Here is an 18,598-nt window from a genome sequence, read left to right as displayed (position 1 = left end):
TCCTTGGAGATTACCTGATGAGGTAGCCGGAGTTCATGTACTGTTTGAGTGAGCAGTTATGTAATCTCATTACCCCACGTGAATATTTATAAAATGGTGCATTTACTTGGAAGAAAAAAAATATTATAATAAAACTTGTATGCGTTGAGGGACCTTTGACCTTTTTATACATTATATTGGTTATTTAACATTTTGACCTTAAAGGGTCAGTTTATGACCCCGCACAAACACCTAGTCATGTCGATTTCCATCGAGATCACCTTGAGATAACGTGATTGGAAAGGGCCCGCTTTAGCTCTTTCCTGTATTTCAGAACAATCCAGCACGACCCTTTCCTCAAATTGATCTTATCTCTACTCTTATCTGCATTGGAGGAAAGGACACAGAGTATGGTGACAGACCCATCTCCTTCTTCTCAATGCTCACTTCTGCTGCTGCAGTCTATTTCTGAGCTCCTCCTGCTTCAGTTGCTAGTGGTTCTGCTGTCCCATCATGCATCATTCCATTTTAATGAACACAAGCATTGTGGATTTCCACAGCGGGAGTCAACATAAATTGTCTCGTCCCGGGCTTAAAGTCTCCAGTCTGCAGAAGGCTCAGTTCCAATACCCTTATCAAAAATTTACATAACTGTGTTTCTCCTTGGTCCGCGCTACGGTTTAGTTGGTCCCAAGGCGGAAGAGGGGGATAGTTGTGTGTGCGTGTGAAGTTATGGCAGCAGATACTGGTGTGTGTGTGTGAGGAGAAACGCATTGTGTTAGCAGCTCAGCAGTAAACGCATAATAACTTGATTAATTACAATATCTGTAAGTACGTAAATAACAAAAACCGATTTGGCCGTTGTGTATCTTTCTCGGTCCAACATTTTCTAGATTTACCCCAGTGTCCTTCCAACAGGGTTCTCTCTCGCTCTCGCTCTCTCGTTCTCTCTCTCGCTCTCTCTCTTGCTCTCTCACGCTCTCTCTCTCGCTCTCTCTCTCTCTCTCTCTCTCTCTCTCTCTCGCTCTCTCGCTCGTAAGTCTTCTTATCTACTCCTGTTTCCAGTGGAATTTCGTCAAATTCATGGCCATACTTGAGATGCGTAAAGGGAGCATATGGATTGTAGTGGAGCGTGAAGACTGTATGATGGTGTTAGAGAAACTCCTCTTCGTCGTCTGACCTCTCACTCTTATTCCCTGAAACTAGCTGTATGTACCAGTCTATTTCTCTACCATTTTATATAGGCGGTACGGCCGCCCACTTAGCTCTGTTGGTCCCCTAAGCTGACAGAGTTTGGCCACTTGGTAGACAGTTGTCGTGTCAAAGCACGCCTGGATATGTTGCTTTGGGGATGTCCTGCCTTGAAAATGATCATGCGGAAAACAAACGAGAGCAGTTGGCCCTCACCCCAGTGACTTCAGTTGCTTGCTGTGACACTTTTGGGGACCCCTCTTCTACTCGTTAATGTCTTTTGTCGGTCATGGTTGTCCAGCTTTCAGAATGTGAGAGTTTCCAGCTGTATCTATAGATCTATACTCTCCCACTGTTCGCCAAGGCCTTAAATGGAAACTTCAAGGTTTTTGGCAATGAGGCCCCTTTGTCTACTTCCCCAGAGAGGAACCCATGGATGTCACTTGTATGTCTCTGCCTGCAGTTTGAAGGAGGTTGTTAACTAGCGTTAGCGCAATTGCTAACTATTGCTAGCAGATACCATAGACTTTCAGTCATTGCACTAATGCTAGTTAGCATTGGCTCATTTTGGATGCAGAGACATAAAAATGCCCAAATCCCGAAGTATCCCTTTAAAAGATAAGTACAGCTTCAACTTGAAAGAAGTGGAGTCTGCTAATTCTGCAGATGGGGCTGCAGGTCCCCTCGGATCTGTGTGGAAAGGTAAGAGATGCTACACATCTCTGTTTATAAGGGCAGTATATTTTAGGTATTACTCAGTCTTTCATCACCAATGTTCTCTTAGTCAGTCATGGGGTGTGTGTGCGTGTGTGTATATATATGTGTGTGTGTGTGTTACGAGAACAGCATCACCTTCCCAGCCAGCCAGATGGAGTTCCATCCCCAGATGTGAATGCGTTAAGTCCCCAAAATAAAGAGTTTCTCAGTTCTCTCCTGTCAATGACACAGCATCAAACTAATTAGTATCAGAACCCTCAGAGGTATTAGACAAATATCAATGGAAAAACATTGAATAGCTTTGTGCTCTCTCTCTCTCTCTCTCTCTGTATCTCTGTCTCCCTCTCTTTATCTATCTTTCACTCCATTTCATACTTCATTTGCTGCATTCTCTCATTTCTTCATCACATTTTTTGGCCTCTTCATTGTGGTTTGTAATGTATTTTTCATGTTTATTTCAAGGTTTGTCTTCTTGCTGTTTTGTGGAACGTTGTTGCCGCTTGAGTCACGGTCTAAAGTGGAAATTCACTGAACTAAAATAAGTATGGGAGGGAGGGGAGAGGAATAGGGGGGAGCGGGAGGGAGGGGAGAGGAAGAGATGGGAGCGGGAGAGGAAGAGAGCGGGGAAAGGAGTTGAATCCTCAGACATACAGAGCTAGCCTCGGAATTTCTAAACTAGTGATCTGCTGCAGAAAATGTGCTCTAGCCCAGCGAAGCCTAGAGATTCATATAATTAAATACTTTGAACAGCCACACAATAGCAATATGTCTCTACTCTTTACTGTTTCTGATGGCCTGGAACTCGGCACCACACGCTGAGCAGTTTTTACACTGGTTTTCTCCGCATCGTAATTTTGAAGGGCCGGTTTGACTAATACGCTGTGACAGACTGGGTCAAACGTGTCCTGCTGCTGCTCCCTGTGCTGGCCGACTGAGAAGTGCATGAGCTTGACGCCCTTTCTTTTCTCTCTCGCTCTTTCTCTTCCTGGCTCAATCTTTCTGTCTACTTTTCTCTGTCTCTGTCACTCTCTCTCACTTTCTCTCTCTCACCCCTCTCTCCTCCTCTCCTCTCCACAGTGCCTTTGGCTGTCCCTACTCTGACATCAACATGAAGAAGGAGGCCGTGTTGCCCGACCGTCTGGGCGGCGAGAAGCAGATCACCTTTGTCCCAGTGCACTTTGTCCAGAAGACCAAGAGACTGTGCACCGCTGATGATCAGGAGGAAGCCACGCCACCCCAGGATGTTCCCATGGAGACCAGGTGAGGGGGTGTGATGTCATTGTGATGACGCGTCAGGGTGGCCAGCTGCCCTGTTTGAAACGGGTTAAAATTCTTCCTTCCATCCTCACTAATGAAAGCTTTCACCCAGCCTGACATGTCACATATAAGCGATGAGTGGAGGAGGAAGGGATGCATTTTTAATCTTTAAACACTGTGTCGGTGTCGCCACCCAACTGAGATTTCTAATTGAAACTGCCAACAGCCTTGGAAGGAGGGAAGACTTGGCTAAATGCAATCCAATGTAATTTAACCATTGTCTCACATTCCACTGAAGGAACCTGATTCTGTTCTAATCTAGCAAAGGAGCAGCTGTCATGACATTTTTAAGGCTTTATCTAAAAGGCATAAGAGAGGACCGCACGCCACTCTCTGCAAATTCCAAGGTGACAATGTTTCCGTCAAACGATGGAGTCGGAGACGAGGCAGATCACGTGTTGTTGACTTCTCTGTCAGATACATTGCATTTTCCCACCGTGTCCACAGCAGATACATAAGTGTTTAGAATCAGAAGTGTTTGGTTAAACGCCGACTCAGCACCGCTGCTCAGAGGGATTTTCTGCAATTGCATTGGGTCTGCTCCATTCGTCTTGGCCCGGTCGGGCTGTGGATGGCTAGGCTGCCAGAGTTTACAGTAGGAAGCTTTTCAAGTCTAATAGCCTAACGGGAGCCGAGCCGTGATGGACAGTTTTAATATAAAACAAACTCGATTATCAACTCCGACTCTGTTTATTTTATTATCTCTGGTCTGGGCGTATAGTACAAAAGCAAGACCATTGGTACTCCTGCATGCACCTCTCAGTACGGACTACGGAGGCATCTCCCTGTTGGGTGTGTCTAGACACTGTTCTTACAGCATCCGATACAGTTCTGTGTTATTATTCCACTGTAGTACTGACAAAAACATGTGTTCATGCTATGGCAACACTGCAACGTGTGGTTGTATGAAATTGAGCCCATATCCTTGTCTTTAGCAGAGATCATCCTCACCTGAACTTCAAATCAACTATATGTAGACGCCCCACATCTCCTCTAAGGCTATTTGCAGTCCCTATTGATTTTCTGCTTGTGTAGCTGTCTTTCTAATGTTTATCCTCCCATTCTCTCTACATCATTCACTCTCTCCCTTTTTATCCTCTCTCCCCTGCCCACTCACCCTCTCGATATCTCTCTCCCTTTTTATCCTCTCTCTCCCCTGCCCACTCACCCTCTTTATCCTCTCTCACCCTCTCGATCTCTCTCCCTCTCCCTCTCCCTCTGCCCACTCACCCTCCCTCTCCCTCTCACACTCTTTCTTTCTCTCAAATGTTTATCCTCACTCACTCTCTCCCCTCCCTATGTCTCTCTCTCTCTCAGGGTAATGCTGTCGGGGTACGAGGGGGCTGCTCGCCTCAGAGGTCGCCCCCCAGCCCCCCAGGTGAAGAGAGAGCCCAGGGAGGAACCAGCCACGGCTCAGGGACAGAAACTGCTTTCTCTGGGGAAGAGAGGCCGGCTACCCAGCAGGTAGACTATACACTACACCTCAGGCCATAAGACCCTTTTTTGTGTAACTTTTATTTAACTTGGCAAGTCAGTTATGAACAAATTCTTTATTACAATGACGGCCTACACCGGTCAAACCCAGACGACGCTGGGCCAATTGTGCGACGCCCTATGGGACTCCCAATCACAGCCGGTTGTGATACAGCCTAGATCCGAACCAGGGTGTCTGTAGTGACGCCTCTAGCACTGAGATGCAGTGCCTTAGACCGCTGCGCCACTCGGGAGCCCTGTTAGACTACTGAGCTATCTGAGCTGTTCTGAGCTGGCCTGATTGTGTATCTATGCTGCAAACGACAACGTGAAAGGAATATTACAAGTCAGCACTGTATGATTCGGGTCAACACAATATGTGCAAATGGTACTGTGAGGCCCTCCGATCTCCCTACCGTGCTGAGAGAATATGAGGTAGTGTGGTTTCACTACTCTGCATCTTCGGATAAGACCGGTTACTCTGGTGAACCATAGTAGTTGTTGACCACGTTGTTAGGATATGTACAACAGGTGATTGATTTTTGAGTGAGAGGAGGTCATTACTGAGCTGAATTTCTTGAAATTAAATCCGTATTCTTTTATTTTTGTTTGTAAATAGGTCTGGTCATTTGTACTGTACTGTATCTTCCAAATGGCAGCCATTTTGAATTGTACTTTTGTGCGTCGGTATCTCCTCCCAGTACAATTTCCTCCTCTGTCAATATTATATGAAAGCGTTAGGCATCTCATCTTATAGCACCACCTGCATCATCTTATAGCACCACCTGCATCTCCTCTCTCTGAGTCAGTGTGGGACTGCTCTGCGTCTCCGTCACATCGGTCTCTGTGCTTTTTAGCAGGGCCTTTTTATACAGCTGCCTGTGCTGCCACCAGGCTTTTAGCGAGGCTCCCTGGGGCTGTTGCCGGTGGGGTTGACAGGGTGTTGATGCAGGGGCACTGATCCAGAACTGGCCCTGGGCTACACTGGCTCCACTCGCCTCAGTCTGTCTCTGTGGTTGGAGTGTGGTCAGAGCACTTTGATGCGGTGCAGATCCCAGAGACACGAGTAGGGATGCGGAGGCCAGGGACCTCGCCATACGATACTTCCCATGATACTTAGGTGCCGATATGATCCTCACGATTCTATATGTATCCAACATATTGCACACTATATGTCTTCTGCAGAGAGAAAATTAGTTTTGATCAGTCAGGGATATAAAAGTGCTGTAAACATGTTGGCTGACTATATAAAAAGACGATGGAGAACAAGATATAAGATGAACAATACCGGCGCAGGTACAGCCGACTAGCGCTAGCTAACGAGTTTGAGTCAAACTATTGATTTTATAATATAATATCGTCCAAAATAAAATTGTAACATGTAACTCTATCGATTTTCTTTTTCTTTCTTCCCCTCCGTCACTAAATACGAGGCATTTGTTTATACACCCACGCACACACACACACACACACACACACATGTAATGCTCGATTGATTCAATTAAACCTCCAATCTCCCTAATCCCACAAAACCTATTTTAAATTAGAACAGATCCCTACTGTATCTGCAGTATTGATTCAAGTCAAACCAAATATTACCCCAAGACATTTCTAGCCAAAGTCTAAACAATCATAAATTCATAAATGAAATAGCTACAGATCCCTACAGATTGTGTTTTCATCCTTTTCCCTACCTCGGCCACTATGGTTTACCCTCTCCTGCCAGCAGACTGATGTGGTATGGGAGAGACATCCCCGCCTCGTCCAAAGCTCATGTAAACGCAAATGCTCTGTCATTACAGAGCCGTACTGTCGCAGATGTTACCTGAGAGAGCAGGAGGGAGGGAGGGCACAATAATATCATATAGAGCAAGCAGATTATAGAACCCTGCATCCTAGTGAGATTGATATTTAATGGTTTTCCCCTCATACAGCCCGCACTAGCCAGGCACACACTAGCCAGGTTCTCCTGTTGTTAGGGCTAGACTGGTTCTCCTGTTATTAGGGCTAGACAGGTTATCCTGTTGTTAGGGCTAGGCAGGTTCTCCTGTTGTTAGGGCTAGACAGGTTCTCCTGTTGTTAGGGCTAGACTGGTTCTCCTGTTGTTAGGGCTAGACAGGTTCTCCTGTTGTTAGGGCTAGACAGGCTCTCCTGTTGTTAGGGCTAGACAGGTTCTCCTGTTGTTAGGGCTAGACAGGTTCTCCTGTTGTTAGGGCTAGACAGGTTCTCCTGTTGTTAGGGCTAGACAGGTTCTCCTGTTGTTAGGGCTAGACAGGTTCTCCTGTTGTTAGGGCTAGACAGGTTCTCCTGTTGTTAGGGCTAGACAGGTTCTCCTGTTGTTAGGGCTAGACAGGTTCTCCTGTTGTTAGGGCTAGACAGGTTCTCCTGTTGTTAGGCTCTCCTGTTGGGCTAGACAGGCTCTCCTGTTGTTAGGGCTAGACAGGTTCTCCCTGTTGTTAGGGCTAGACAGGCTCTCCTGTTGTTAGGGCTAGACAGGTTCTCCTGTTGTTAGGGCTAGACAGGTTCTCCTGTTGTTAGGGCTAGACTGGTTCTCCTGTTGTTAGGGCTAGACAGGCTCTCCTGTTGTTAGGGTTAGACAGGTTCTCCTGTTGTTAGGGCTAGACAGGTTCTCCTGTTGTTAGGGCTAGACAGGTTCTCCTGTTGTTAGGGATAGACTGGTTCTCCTGTTGTTAGGGCTAGACTGGCTCTCCTGTTGTTAGGGCTAGACAGGTTCTCCTGTTGTTAGGGATAGACTGGTTCTCCTGTTGTTAGGGCTAGACAGGTTCTCCTGTTGTTAGGGCTAGACAGGTTCTCCTTTTGTTAGGGCTAGACAGGCTCTCCTGTTGTTAGGGCTAGACAGGCTCTCCTGTTGTTAGGGCTAGACAGATTCTCCTGTTGTTAGGGCTAGACAGGTTCTCCTGTTGTTAGGGCTAGACAGGTTCTCCTGTTGTTAGGGCTAGACAGGTTCTCCTGTTGTTAGGGCTAGACAGGTTCTCCTGTTGTTAGGGCTAGACAGGTTCTCCTGTTGTTAGGGCTAGACAGGTTCTCCTGTTGTTAGGGCTAGACAGGCTCTCCTGTTGTTAGGGCTAGACAGGCTCTCCTGTTGTTGTTAGACAGGTTCTCCTGTTGTTAGGGCTAGACAGGTTCTCCTGTTGTTAGGGCTAGACAGGTTCTCCTGTTGTTAGGGCTAGACAGGTTCTCCTGTTGTTAGGGCTAGACAGGTTCTCCTGTTGTTAGGGCTAGACAGGTTCTCCTGTTGTTAGGGCTAGACAGGTTCTCCTGTTGTTAGGGCTAGACAGGCTCTCCTGTTGTTAAGAGGAGGAACTGATGGGTAGACCCTTTGTGAAAGATTACCGCATGCCTTGAAGATTATGCAAGTTTCCTGTTAAATAAAAAAGAGAGGTGCCTAAGCCTAAAATTAGGATTGTAGCTGATCCGACTGTATATGACAAAAACATACATGCAAGACATCTATATCAATATTTCCTGATCTGGCATCTCTCCCTCGTGATGCAGTAAAAATAAAATCTCAGTATGCCTTTATTCTGCAGCAATGCAGCAGTCATATTTTGTCTCCTCTCTATCTTATTCTGACCATAATCTGCTTGAGAAAGGGCGGTAAAGGCATAGAAATTACATTTTTTTTATGCACAGCATGACTTTCTATAGGATTCATACATCTTTCCACGGAATGAGTGCTACATTTTTTATTTTAAAAGCCTGTTATATTAAATTAAGTGACCTTTTAATATCGACCACATGGAGAATTCAATAAATCAGGTTCATTCAGCATTTTGACATGTCTCTCTGTGTACCCTCTGTGACTTCTATGAAGATTTTAACCCACTTAAGCTTCAAAACGTCTCCAAATTTTTACCATCATTATAAAGCGCAAGTTTTTTTGTTGCTTTTACAGAGTCATTTCTGAAGATTATAATGTATTTAATGTGATGAGTGATTCATTTATGTCTGTGCCTCATTTTAAGGTCAACTTTTACATGAACTGAACTCTTGTTTTAATGTGGTGAAACTATTCCTTTTAAAATATTTTTTTCAAAAGAAACATTGAAAATGTAATAGTGAAACCATAGTGTAAAAGTAGGTGAGCTGGTTCTACTCTTTTTGTCCATTTTTGGGTGTTTTATGATACCCATAGATAGACAGGCTAGAAATGTTTTAGCGATTTCAACATTTTTATGAAGCTCGCATTCAATTGCCCCTCCCTGTTGCATACAACAAGCTTCCGTTCCCCCTGTCACAATAGGATTTATGGCTGATTTAAGATGAAATCATCAACTCTGTTAGAGTCAGCCCCGTTTGCTCTGATTTCGCACTTAATGGGCACTTACTATAGTCATTTTTCAACTTAATGGGACTTGATGGGATTTTATACTTTTTTTTGAACATATGCTATTTATGACAGTGTACAAATTAGGTGAAATCCATTTTTTTTTTTTTACCAAGTTACACTTCTCAAAAGGTACAGAATTGGTAGAACCACCCTCATTCATCCGTTTGTTTACATTTTTAAAAAATGAATATATAATGAATCCTTGATTAGTTTCCTGGGCCGTCCTACAGGAAGTCCTACCCCCTCGCCCTCTTTTCGTCTCATTAATCGTTCAATGTTTGTCGACTCAACTTTAAATTGGGGAGAAGAGACCCCTCGAGAATTTTAAGTAATGAACTTGCTGCTCTTTGAGCTGATTTGCGTATTATGAAACATCAACAAACTATTCCTCTGGGATGGTGTTTGTTCAACTTGGCTGATCCTCAAGGTTATTTCTGTCTCTGGCCAGTCTTGGAAATACTGACATTTCTTCCATGGGAACTGCCTTTAGTGCCTCGATTTCAGGCTCAATTCAAAAGTACAGCTGCTACTGTACATGATGTATTTACTGTAACAGTCAAAAGTTTGGACTACGCATTCAAGGATTTTTCTTTATTTTTACTATTGTCTACATTGTAGAAATATATTGAAGACATCAAAACTATGAAATAACACATATGGAATCATGTAGTAACCAAAAAAGTGTTAAACAAAGTAGCCACTCTTTGCCTTGATGACAGCTTTGCACACTCTTGGCATTCTCTCAACCAGCATCAGGAGGAATGCTTTTTGAACAGTCTTGAAGGAGTTCCCACATATGCTGAGCACTTGTTGGCTGCTTTTCCTTCACTTTGCAGTCCAACTCATCCCAAACCATCTCAATTGGGTTGAAGGCTGGTGATTGTGGAAGCCAGGTCATCTGATGCAGCAACCCATCACTCTCCTTGGTCAAATAGCCCTTACACAGCCTGGAGGTCTGTTGGGTCATTGTCCTGTTGAAAAACAAATGATAGTCCCACTAAGCGCCAAAAAGATGGGATGGTGTATCGCTGCAAAATGCTGTGGTAGCCATACTGGTTAAGTGTTTCCTTGAATTCTAAATAAATCACTGACGGTGTCACCAGCAAAGCACTCCCACACCACCACACCTCCTCCTCCATGCTTCACGGTGGGAATCACACATGCGGAGATGATCTGTTCACCTATTTTGTGTCTCACAAAGACACGGCGGTTGGAATCAAAAATCTCAAATTTGGACTCATCAGACGAAAGATATCCACCGGTCTAATGTCCATTGCTCGTGCTTATTGGCCCAAGAAAGTCTCTTCTTATTGGTGTCCTTTTAGTAGTGGTTTCTTTGCAGCAATTTGACCATGAAGGCCTGATCCTCTGAACAGTTGATGTTGAGCTGTGTCTGTTAGTTGAACTCTGTGAAGCATTTATTTAGGCTGCAATTTCTGAAGCTGCTAACTCTAGTGATCTTATACTCTGCAGCAGAGGTAACTCTGGGTCTTCCTTTCCTGTGGCGGTCCTGATGAGAGCCAGTTTCATCATAGCACTTGATGGTTTTTGCAACTGCACTTGAGGAAACGTTCAAAGTTCTTTACATTTTCCGTATTGACTGACCTTAATGTCTTAAAGTAATGATGGACTGTTATTTATCTTTGCTTATTTGAGCTGTTCTTGCCATAATATGGACTTGGTCTTTTACAAAATAGGGCTATCTTCTGTATACCACCCTACCTTGTCACAACACAACTGATTGGCTCAAACAGATTAAGAAGGAAAGAAATTCCTTGTTCGGGGGCAGAACGACAGATTTTTACCTTGTCAGCTCGGGGATTCAATTTTGCAACCTTACAGTTAACTAGTCCAACGCTCTAACCACCTGATTGCATTGCACTCCGCGAGGAGCCTGCCTGTTACGCGAATGCAGTAAGCCAAGGTAAGTTGCTAGCTAGCATTAAACTTATCTTATAAAAAAACAATCAATCATAATCACTAGTTAACTACACATGGTTGATGATATTACTAGTTTAACTAGCATTTCCTGTGTTGTATATAATCGATGCAACGCAGGGGGATGATTTACCAAAAGCGCATTTGCGAAAAAAGCACAGTCGTTACAGGACTGTACCCAACCATAAGCATCAATGCCTTTCTTAAAATCAATACACAGAAGTATATATTTTTAAACCTGCATATTTAGCTAAAAGAAATCCAGGTTAGCAGGCAATATTGCGTTCATTGCACGCGGAGTCAGTGTATATGCAACAGTTTGGGCCGCCTAATTTGCCAGAATTTTACGTAATTATGACATAACATTGAATGAAGGTTGTGCAATGTAACAGGAATATTTAGACTTATGGATACCACCCGTTAAAAATATGTAAAAATAAAATACGTAACGGTTTCATATTTCACTGAAAGAATAAACGTCTTATGGCCTCCCGGGTGGCGCAGTGGTTAAGGGAGCTGTACTGCAGCGCCAGCTGTGCCATCAGAGTCCCTGGGTTCGCGCCCAGGCTCTGTCGTAACCGGCCGCGACCGGGAGGTCCGTGGGGCGACGCACAAGTGGCCTAGCGTCGTCCGGGTTAGGGAGGGCTTGGTCGGTAGGGATGTCCTTGTCTCATTGCGCACCAGCGACTCCTGTGGCGGGCCGGGCGCAGTGCGCGCTAACCAAGGTTGCCAGGTGCACGGTGTAGCCTCCGACACATTGGTGCGGCTGGCTTCCGGGTTGGATGTGCGCTGTGTTAAGAAGCAGTGCGGCTGGTTGGGTTGTGTATCGGAGGACGCATGACTTTCAACGTTCGTCTCTCCCGAGCCCGTAAGGGAGTTGTAGCGATGAGACAAGATAGTAGCTACTACAACAATTGGATACCATGAAATTGGGGAGAAAAAGGGATAAAAAATTTTAAAAAGTAAAAAATTAAAAAAAATTTTTTTTTAAATAAATAAAACAAGAATAAACGTCTTGTTTTTGAGATGATAGTTCCCGGATTTGACCATATTTATGACCTAAGGCTCGTATTTCTGTGTGTTATCATGTTATAACTAAGTCTATGATTTGATAGAGCAGTCTGACTGAGCGGTGGTAGGCACCAGCAGGCTCGTAAGCATTCTTTCAAACAGCACTTTCATGTGTTTTGCCAGCAGCTCCTCGTTGTGCTTCAAGAATTGCATTGTTTATGACTTCAAGCCTATCAACTCCCGAGATTAGGCTGGTGTAACCGATGTGAAATGGCTAGCTAGTTAGCGGGGTGCGCGTTAATAGCGTTTCAAACATCACTCGCTCTGAGACTTGGAGTGGTTGTTTCCCTTGCTCTGCATGGGTAATGCCATGCATTAGTATTGCCTGCTAACGCTGCTTCGAGGGTGGCTGTTGTCGATGTGTTCCTGGTTCGAGCCCAGGTAGGAGCGAGGAGAGGGACGGAAGCTATACTGTTACACTGGCAATACTAAAGTGCCTATAAGAACATCCAATATTAAAAGGTTGATGAAATACAAATGGTATAGAGAGAAATAGTCCTATAATTCCTATAATAGCTACAACCTGAAACTTCTTGCCTGGGAATATTGAAGACTCATGTTAAAAGGAACCACCAGCTTTCATATGTTCTCATGTTCTGAGCAAGGAACTTAAACGTATGTTAGCTTTCTTACATAGCACATATTGCACTTTTACTTTCTTCTCCAACACTTTGTTTTTGCATTATTTAAACCAAATTGAACATGTTTCATTATTTATTTCTATTTTTGTATTATATTAAGTTAAAATAAGTGTTCATTCAGTATTGTTGTAATTGTCATTATTGCAAATAAAATAAAAATTGGCCGATTTAATCGGCAGCGCCTTTTTTTTGGTCCTCCAATAATCGGTATCGGCATTTGAAAATTCATAATCGGTCGACCTCTAATCTGAAGTAGTCTTGTTTCATACCTGTACTGCAGGGCTCACCAATCTTTCCTCAGTCAAGATCAGTTTCTGAGTCCAAAAGCAAGCCGAATCAAGTGCACCTACCGCCAACAGTGCTAAATAAGTATGCAAGGCTGTATCGGCTCTCTCTTCCGCCTCCAGTTGGAACTGTATTGAATGGACATCCCTCCTGGCATCACCGGTTGACTGTGGGGAGAGTGGATCAAAACGGGGCAATGTGGCTGGAGCTTTAGCCTCGCCCTCGTTCTCAGACACCAACGGGCTTAGAGGAGCAACAACATCCCCTACAGGGGTAGTAGGCTCAGGCAGCGGTAACACAAGCACCTGCTCTTCCAACAAAACATTTAACACCAGTTGCTTAACCTCCGCTTTAACTTAACTCTGCGGAATCGATACAGAATAATAGTCAGCCAAGGTCAGTAAATCAACTCGACGACATTTGTCAAAAACCTCCCACGTAGGGTTATCCAAAAAGGATTTCAAATCAAAAGTATCCATTTTGAATAACTACACAATAGCCAACAAACTGCAAACACTAATGCTACATAAGCTATGACGCTCAACACTGAACTAGACCACTATAACACGAGCGGCATGGGTGTCCGTAAAGACAGATCCCGGACGAGCCCCCACTTCTGTTACGAATCCCTTTGGCCCTGCAGTCTAGGGGGGAAGGCAACGAGACCCGTAACATAACTCATGCAAAGTATAATAGTGATAAAGTAACAGTGAGAACGAAAAACCACAGACAACTAAATTACCGTAAAACACTCATGGTTTATTTTTAAACACACGGTAAGGGGGGGGGGCAGGAAAAGGGTCTGAGCTGGACCCAAGGAAAGAAATAATAAGTATTCAAAAACACCCCTAAGCTAGTCTACCTGCTTCAACAACAGCTAGCTAACTAACCAGTAAAATACAGTGGGTGGTCCGCCCAGTTCTAACTAGGGTATTTAGACCAATTATTCCTACGGGTAGTGTATGCCCATGGGCGACATGTCTTGGTACCCCCTTTTCCCACCATTAAACAAACAGTCAAACACCATAAACAAAACAATACTCACAAGTGGGACAAAGTGACATGTAGGAGTACACAAACGAGAGCTCAAAGAGAGAGATTGAGACACAGAGAAAACAACTGAATGGGTTTTTAAACCGAGGGAAAGGGGATGTGATTGGGGAATGATGAATGTCACCGGGGAGAAGAAGAGAAAAGAAATACACACAGGATACCTGTATCTGTAACAGGTGTGGGTTTAAAAAAAAATAATAATTATGGAGAGAATGCGTTCGACCGGTTTGGTGACCACTGCTGTACTATATGTGCTGTAGCCAACTCTTCTTTCAGAGCATTGCATGTCATACTGCACACTGACTACAAAACATTTGTACGGGACATTTTGACAGTCAGGCCATTCTCAAAGCCATTGTAACACAGTATATGGCTGTTCTGCACGAGCCTGACTACCCAGGCCATATCGCTCTGGTCCAACTCCACGCCCACTTGCGTTTTATTTCTTTTCCACGATGAGTCTGGATTTTCTTTCCTCCCCAACGTCTTGTATAATGCGAACACATTCTGACTGGTCCCACAAACCGATGGGTTGGGCCAGAGCCAGCCTACACAAATCATGAATTAAGACATTGGCTTTGACACTCTGATTGGTTAGAGACGATCCAATCACAACGACTCTCATTTTGGCATTAGCACAAACGACTTCAGGACAATAGTTTTCAGACTAAATGTTGGGAGCCGTCGATATTGCAGCAGAATTAAATTCAGGATGAGTCATCATGCAATTTCTGCACATTAATTGGCCAACTCAAAATGTTATTTCTTACTGTGGGAATTTAAGGTTAGGCCACTCTAAAATCTTTTGGGATTAAGTAACCAATTCAAACGGTAAAATATTTTCACTATCTCACTTTATTATTGAAGACAGACGTAAGTCCCACACTAGAAGAGGTGGCAATACAGTGGTCTGAATTAAAATCCTTTCAGTGGTTCTCAATAGTTTGCACTGCATGTTTACATAGGAGATAACAGTCCAACAATTCTTTTTCACATTTTCAGAAATGATCTACTCACAAACAGCAGGGTTTAACATTTCCTTTTCTGTGTGACATTTGCAGTAGATTTGATTGGGGATTCAGTTATGGTCTCTGACTGCTTCTAGATCTGTCAATATCCTCTTGTAGAAGTAACGTCATCCAGGAAGAAGGGCAGAGGCTCAGTATAATCTCCTTTAAATCACTGTCTGACAGGAGATGACAATGAGGGAACTTCTCCGAAGTGGAGCAGACAGGTGTTATGCCTTTTGGAGGATACGCATTCAAACTTATGCTCCATAGAGTTATGCTCCATAGATTTACTAAAACAGACATTCCTATTTAAGTCAATGTCATCATGTTTATATAGCCGTGTCCTTTCTAGTTATGCTACAGTGATGCGGCCCTCTAATCTCAATCTCTCCACCAGATATATTCAGGCCAGGCATCATGCATTCATTCTACTGCCTCTGAGCATGTAATTGAAGACGTTTCGCAGCTAAATGACAGGACCACCTCCGATCATCCGAGGAGGAGGAGGACGAGGAGGAGGGGGCAACAGAGGACTGAGGAGAACCGGCTTGAGGCAGGAGACATGAAAGGTGGGATGTACTCTTAGTGTAGCAGGCAACTTGAGTCGGACCACAACAGGATTAATGATCTTCTCCACTACAAACGGACCAACGAACTTCGGTGACAGTTTCCTCGACTCAGTCCGTAGAGGAAGATCCCGTGTAGCCAACCAAACCCTATCTCCGACGGTATAAGCGGGTGCAGGAATACGGCGACGATTCGCCTGGATCTGATACCGGTCAGAAACCTTAAGGAGGGCCTTCCTGGCCCGATGCCAGGTGCGGTGGCAACGACGAATGTGGGTCTGGACAGAAGGAACCGAGAGATCCCGCTCCTGAGAAGGAAACAAGGGAGGTTGGTAACCGTACAGGTACTGAAAGGGAGACATCCCAGTGGCAGATGAAGGGAGAGTATTATGAGCATACTCGACCCAGGGTAATTGAGAGGACCAAGAGGTGGGATCAGAGGAAACAAGACAGCGCAGCGTGGACTCCATCTTCTGGTTGGCTCTCTCCGCCTGACCATTAGATTGGGGGTGAAATCCAGATGTGAGACTGACTGTAGCTCCAATGGCCAAACAGAAGGATTTCCAGACAGCAGAGGTAAACTGAGGACCACGGTCAGAAACAATGTCACAGGGCAACCCGTGGACCCTGAACACCTCCCTAACCAGGATCTCGGACGTCTCAGTGGCAGAAGGCAGCTTGGAGAGGGGAACAAAGTGGGCAAACTTGCTGAATCTATCCACAATGGTCAGAATAACCGTGTTACCAACAGAAGAGGGCAACCCCGTGACAAAATCCACGGCCAGATGCGACCAAGGTCGCCGGGAAATAGGTAGGGGGTGAAGAAGCCCAGAGCTGGCCCGATTGGTACTCTTATTCTGCGCACAAACAGGACAAGCGGCAACAAACCTCTGGGTATCTTCTCCCATGGCAGACCACCAAAACCGTCTGCGCAGTAGCGCCATAGTCCGAGCAACTCCAGGGTGACAAGCTATCTTGCTGGCGTGGGACCACTGAAGGACAGCAGAACGAACCGACTCAGGCACGAACAACCGACCGGGTGGACCGTTATCGGGCCCGGGCTGTGTCCGAAGAGCCTCCTCCTCAATCCTCCATGTAACGGCTCCCACGACAACGTTCTGGGGAAGAATCGTCTCAGTCTTGGCCCCACTCTCCTCCGTCTTGGAGAACATCCGGGACAGGGTGTCCGCCTTCCCGTTCTTCGACCCAGGTCGGAACGTCAGGGAAAAATTGAAACGTCCAAAAAACAAAGCCCACCGGGCCTGACGGGAGTTGAGACGTTTAGCCGATTGCACGTAAGCCAGATTCTTGTGGTCAGTCCAGACCACAAACGGTTGCTCTGCTCCCTCCAACCAGTGACGCCACTCCTCCAAGGCAAGCTTCACAGCGAGAAGCTCCCGGTTACCCACATCGTAGTTTCTCTCAGCTGGTGAAAGACGACAAGAGTAGAAGGCGCAGGGATGGAGTTTACCGTCAGTGGAGCTACGCTGGGACAGGATGGCGCCCACCCCCACATCAGACGCATCCACCTCCACAACGAACTGACGGGAAGTGTCAGGTTGAGAGAGAATCGGGGCGTTGGTGAATCGGCTCTTCAAATCTAGAAATGCTCGGTCTGCCTCAGGAGACCAACAGAACTTTCTGGTGCAAGACGTCAGTACAGTTAAAGGAGCGGCCACCCGGCTGTAATCACGGATAAACCTCCGATAAAAATGTGCAAACCCCAGGAATCTCTGGAGCTGCAATCTCGTACCGGGCTGGACCCAATCCCGAACCGCCCGAACCTTCTCTTGGTCCATCTTGATCTCTCCCCTGGAGATGATGTACCCGAGGAAGGACATCGTGTGGGCGTGAAAATCGCACTTCTCAGCCTTTCACGAACAGACGGTTCTCCAATAACCGCTGCAGGACCTGCTTGACATGCTGAACGTGGCTAGAAAGCTCCTTCGAGAAGATGAGGATATCATCCAGGTAAACAAACACAAAAATACCAATCATATCTCTCAGAACGTCATTCACCATACTTTGGAACACAGCAGGAGCGTTGGTCAGTCCAAACGGCATCACCTGGTACTCGAAATGTCCCATCGGAGTATTGAACCCAGTCAACCACTCGTCCCCCTCTTTGATCCGAACCAAATGATAAGCATTACGTAAATCAAGCTTCGTAAAAACCGTAGCACCCTGTAAAGAATCGAAAGCCGAGCTCATCAAGGGCAGGGGATACTTGTTCTTGACCGTAATATCATTCAAACCCCGATAATCAATACACGGTCGAAGAGAGCCATCCTTCTTGCTCACAAAAAAAAATCCTGCTCCCAGAGGTGATGACGAGGGCCGAATGAGACCTGCATCTAGAGACTCCTTGATGTAGGTCTCCAAGGCCTCACGTTCAGGTCGAGAGATACTGTATAACCGTCCCTTGGGAAAGGCGGCTCCAGGTAACAGATTAATCGCACAGTCATAAGGTCGGTGGGGAGGAAGGGACAGAGCCTTCTGTTTACTGAATACTTCACCCAACTCGTGATATGTTTCTGGAACCAGGGACAAATCAGGAGGAGCAGAGTCACTGACCTGACTGGAAACGGCAGGAGAACAGGCAGTCCTAAGGCAGTTAGCATGACAATCAATGCTCCAACTAGTTACCTTACCCGTCACCCAATCAAACGAGGGATTGTGTTCCTTCAGCCAGGGGTAACCAAGAACCAGAGGAACATGGGGCGAGGACAGAATGAAGAAGGAGATAAACTGAATGATTCCCCGACAACAACATCTTAACCGGTTCAGTCCTCATAGTGATCCGTGCCAGACTACTGCCGTTCAGAGTGGTTGCTTCAATGGCTTCCGGCAATTGCTCCTTGGAACGCCCCAGCTGTTCCACCAAGTCGGCATCAATAAAGCTGCCATCGGCACCTGAATCGATAAAAGCGTTCATCTCTAAGCTCTGATCCTTATTCATAAGGGTCGCAGGAAAACGGGGTCTGACAGGATTCTTGAGAGGTTGAA

The 18,598-nt window shown here is 45.4% G+C and overlaps 1 protein-coding gene across 7 annotated transcripts in view; it reads left to right on the top strand.

The window, feature by feature from the left end:
- LOC115104874 (lethal(3)malignant brain tumor-like protein 4) overlaps window positions 1–18,598 on the top strand; it is a 129,292-nt gene that overhangs the window by 56,663 nt on the left and 54,031 nt on the right. For all 7 annotated transcript variants that reach the window (XM_029626239.2, XM_029626238.2, XM_029626236.2 and 4 more), the window contains 2 exons: window positions 2,965–3,147; window positions 4,522–4,668. In XM_029626239.2, coding sequence (XP_029482099.1) covers window positions 2,965–3,147; window positions 4,522–4,668 — 330 coding nt within the window. The remainder of the gene's footprint in view (window positions 1–2,964; window positions 3,148–4,521; window positions 4,669–18,598) is intronic.

This window comes from Oncorhynchus nerka, linkage group LG22 (assembly GCF_034236695.1).
Source record: "Oncorhynchus nerka isolate Pitt River linkage group LG22, Oner_Uvic_2.0, whole genome shotgun sequence".
Taxonomy (NCBI): Eukaryota; Metazoa; Chordata; class Actinopteri; order Salmoniformes; family Salmonidae; genus Oncorhynchus; species Oncorhynchus nerka.
The sequence above is the reverse complement of the archived record's forward strand: the minus strand, read 5'-3'. Positions and strand labels throughout refer to the sequence as shown.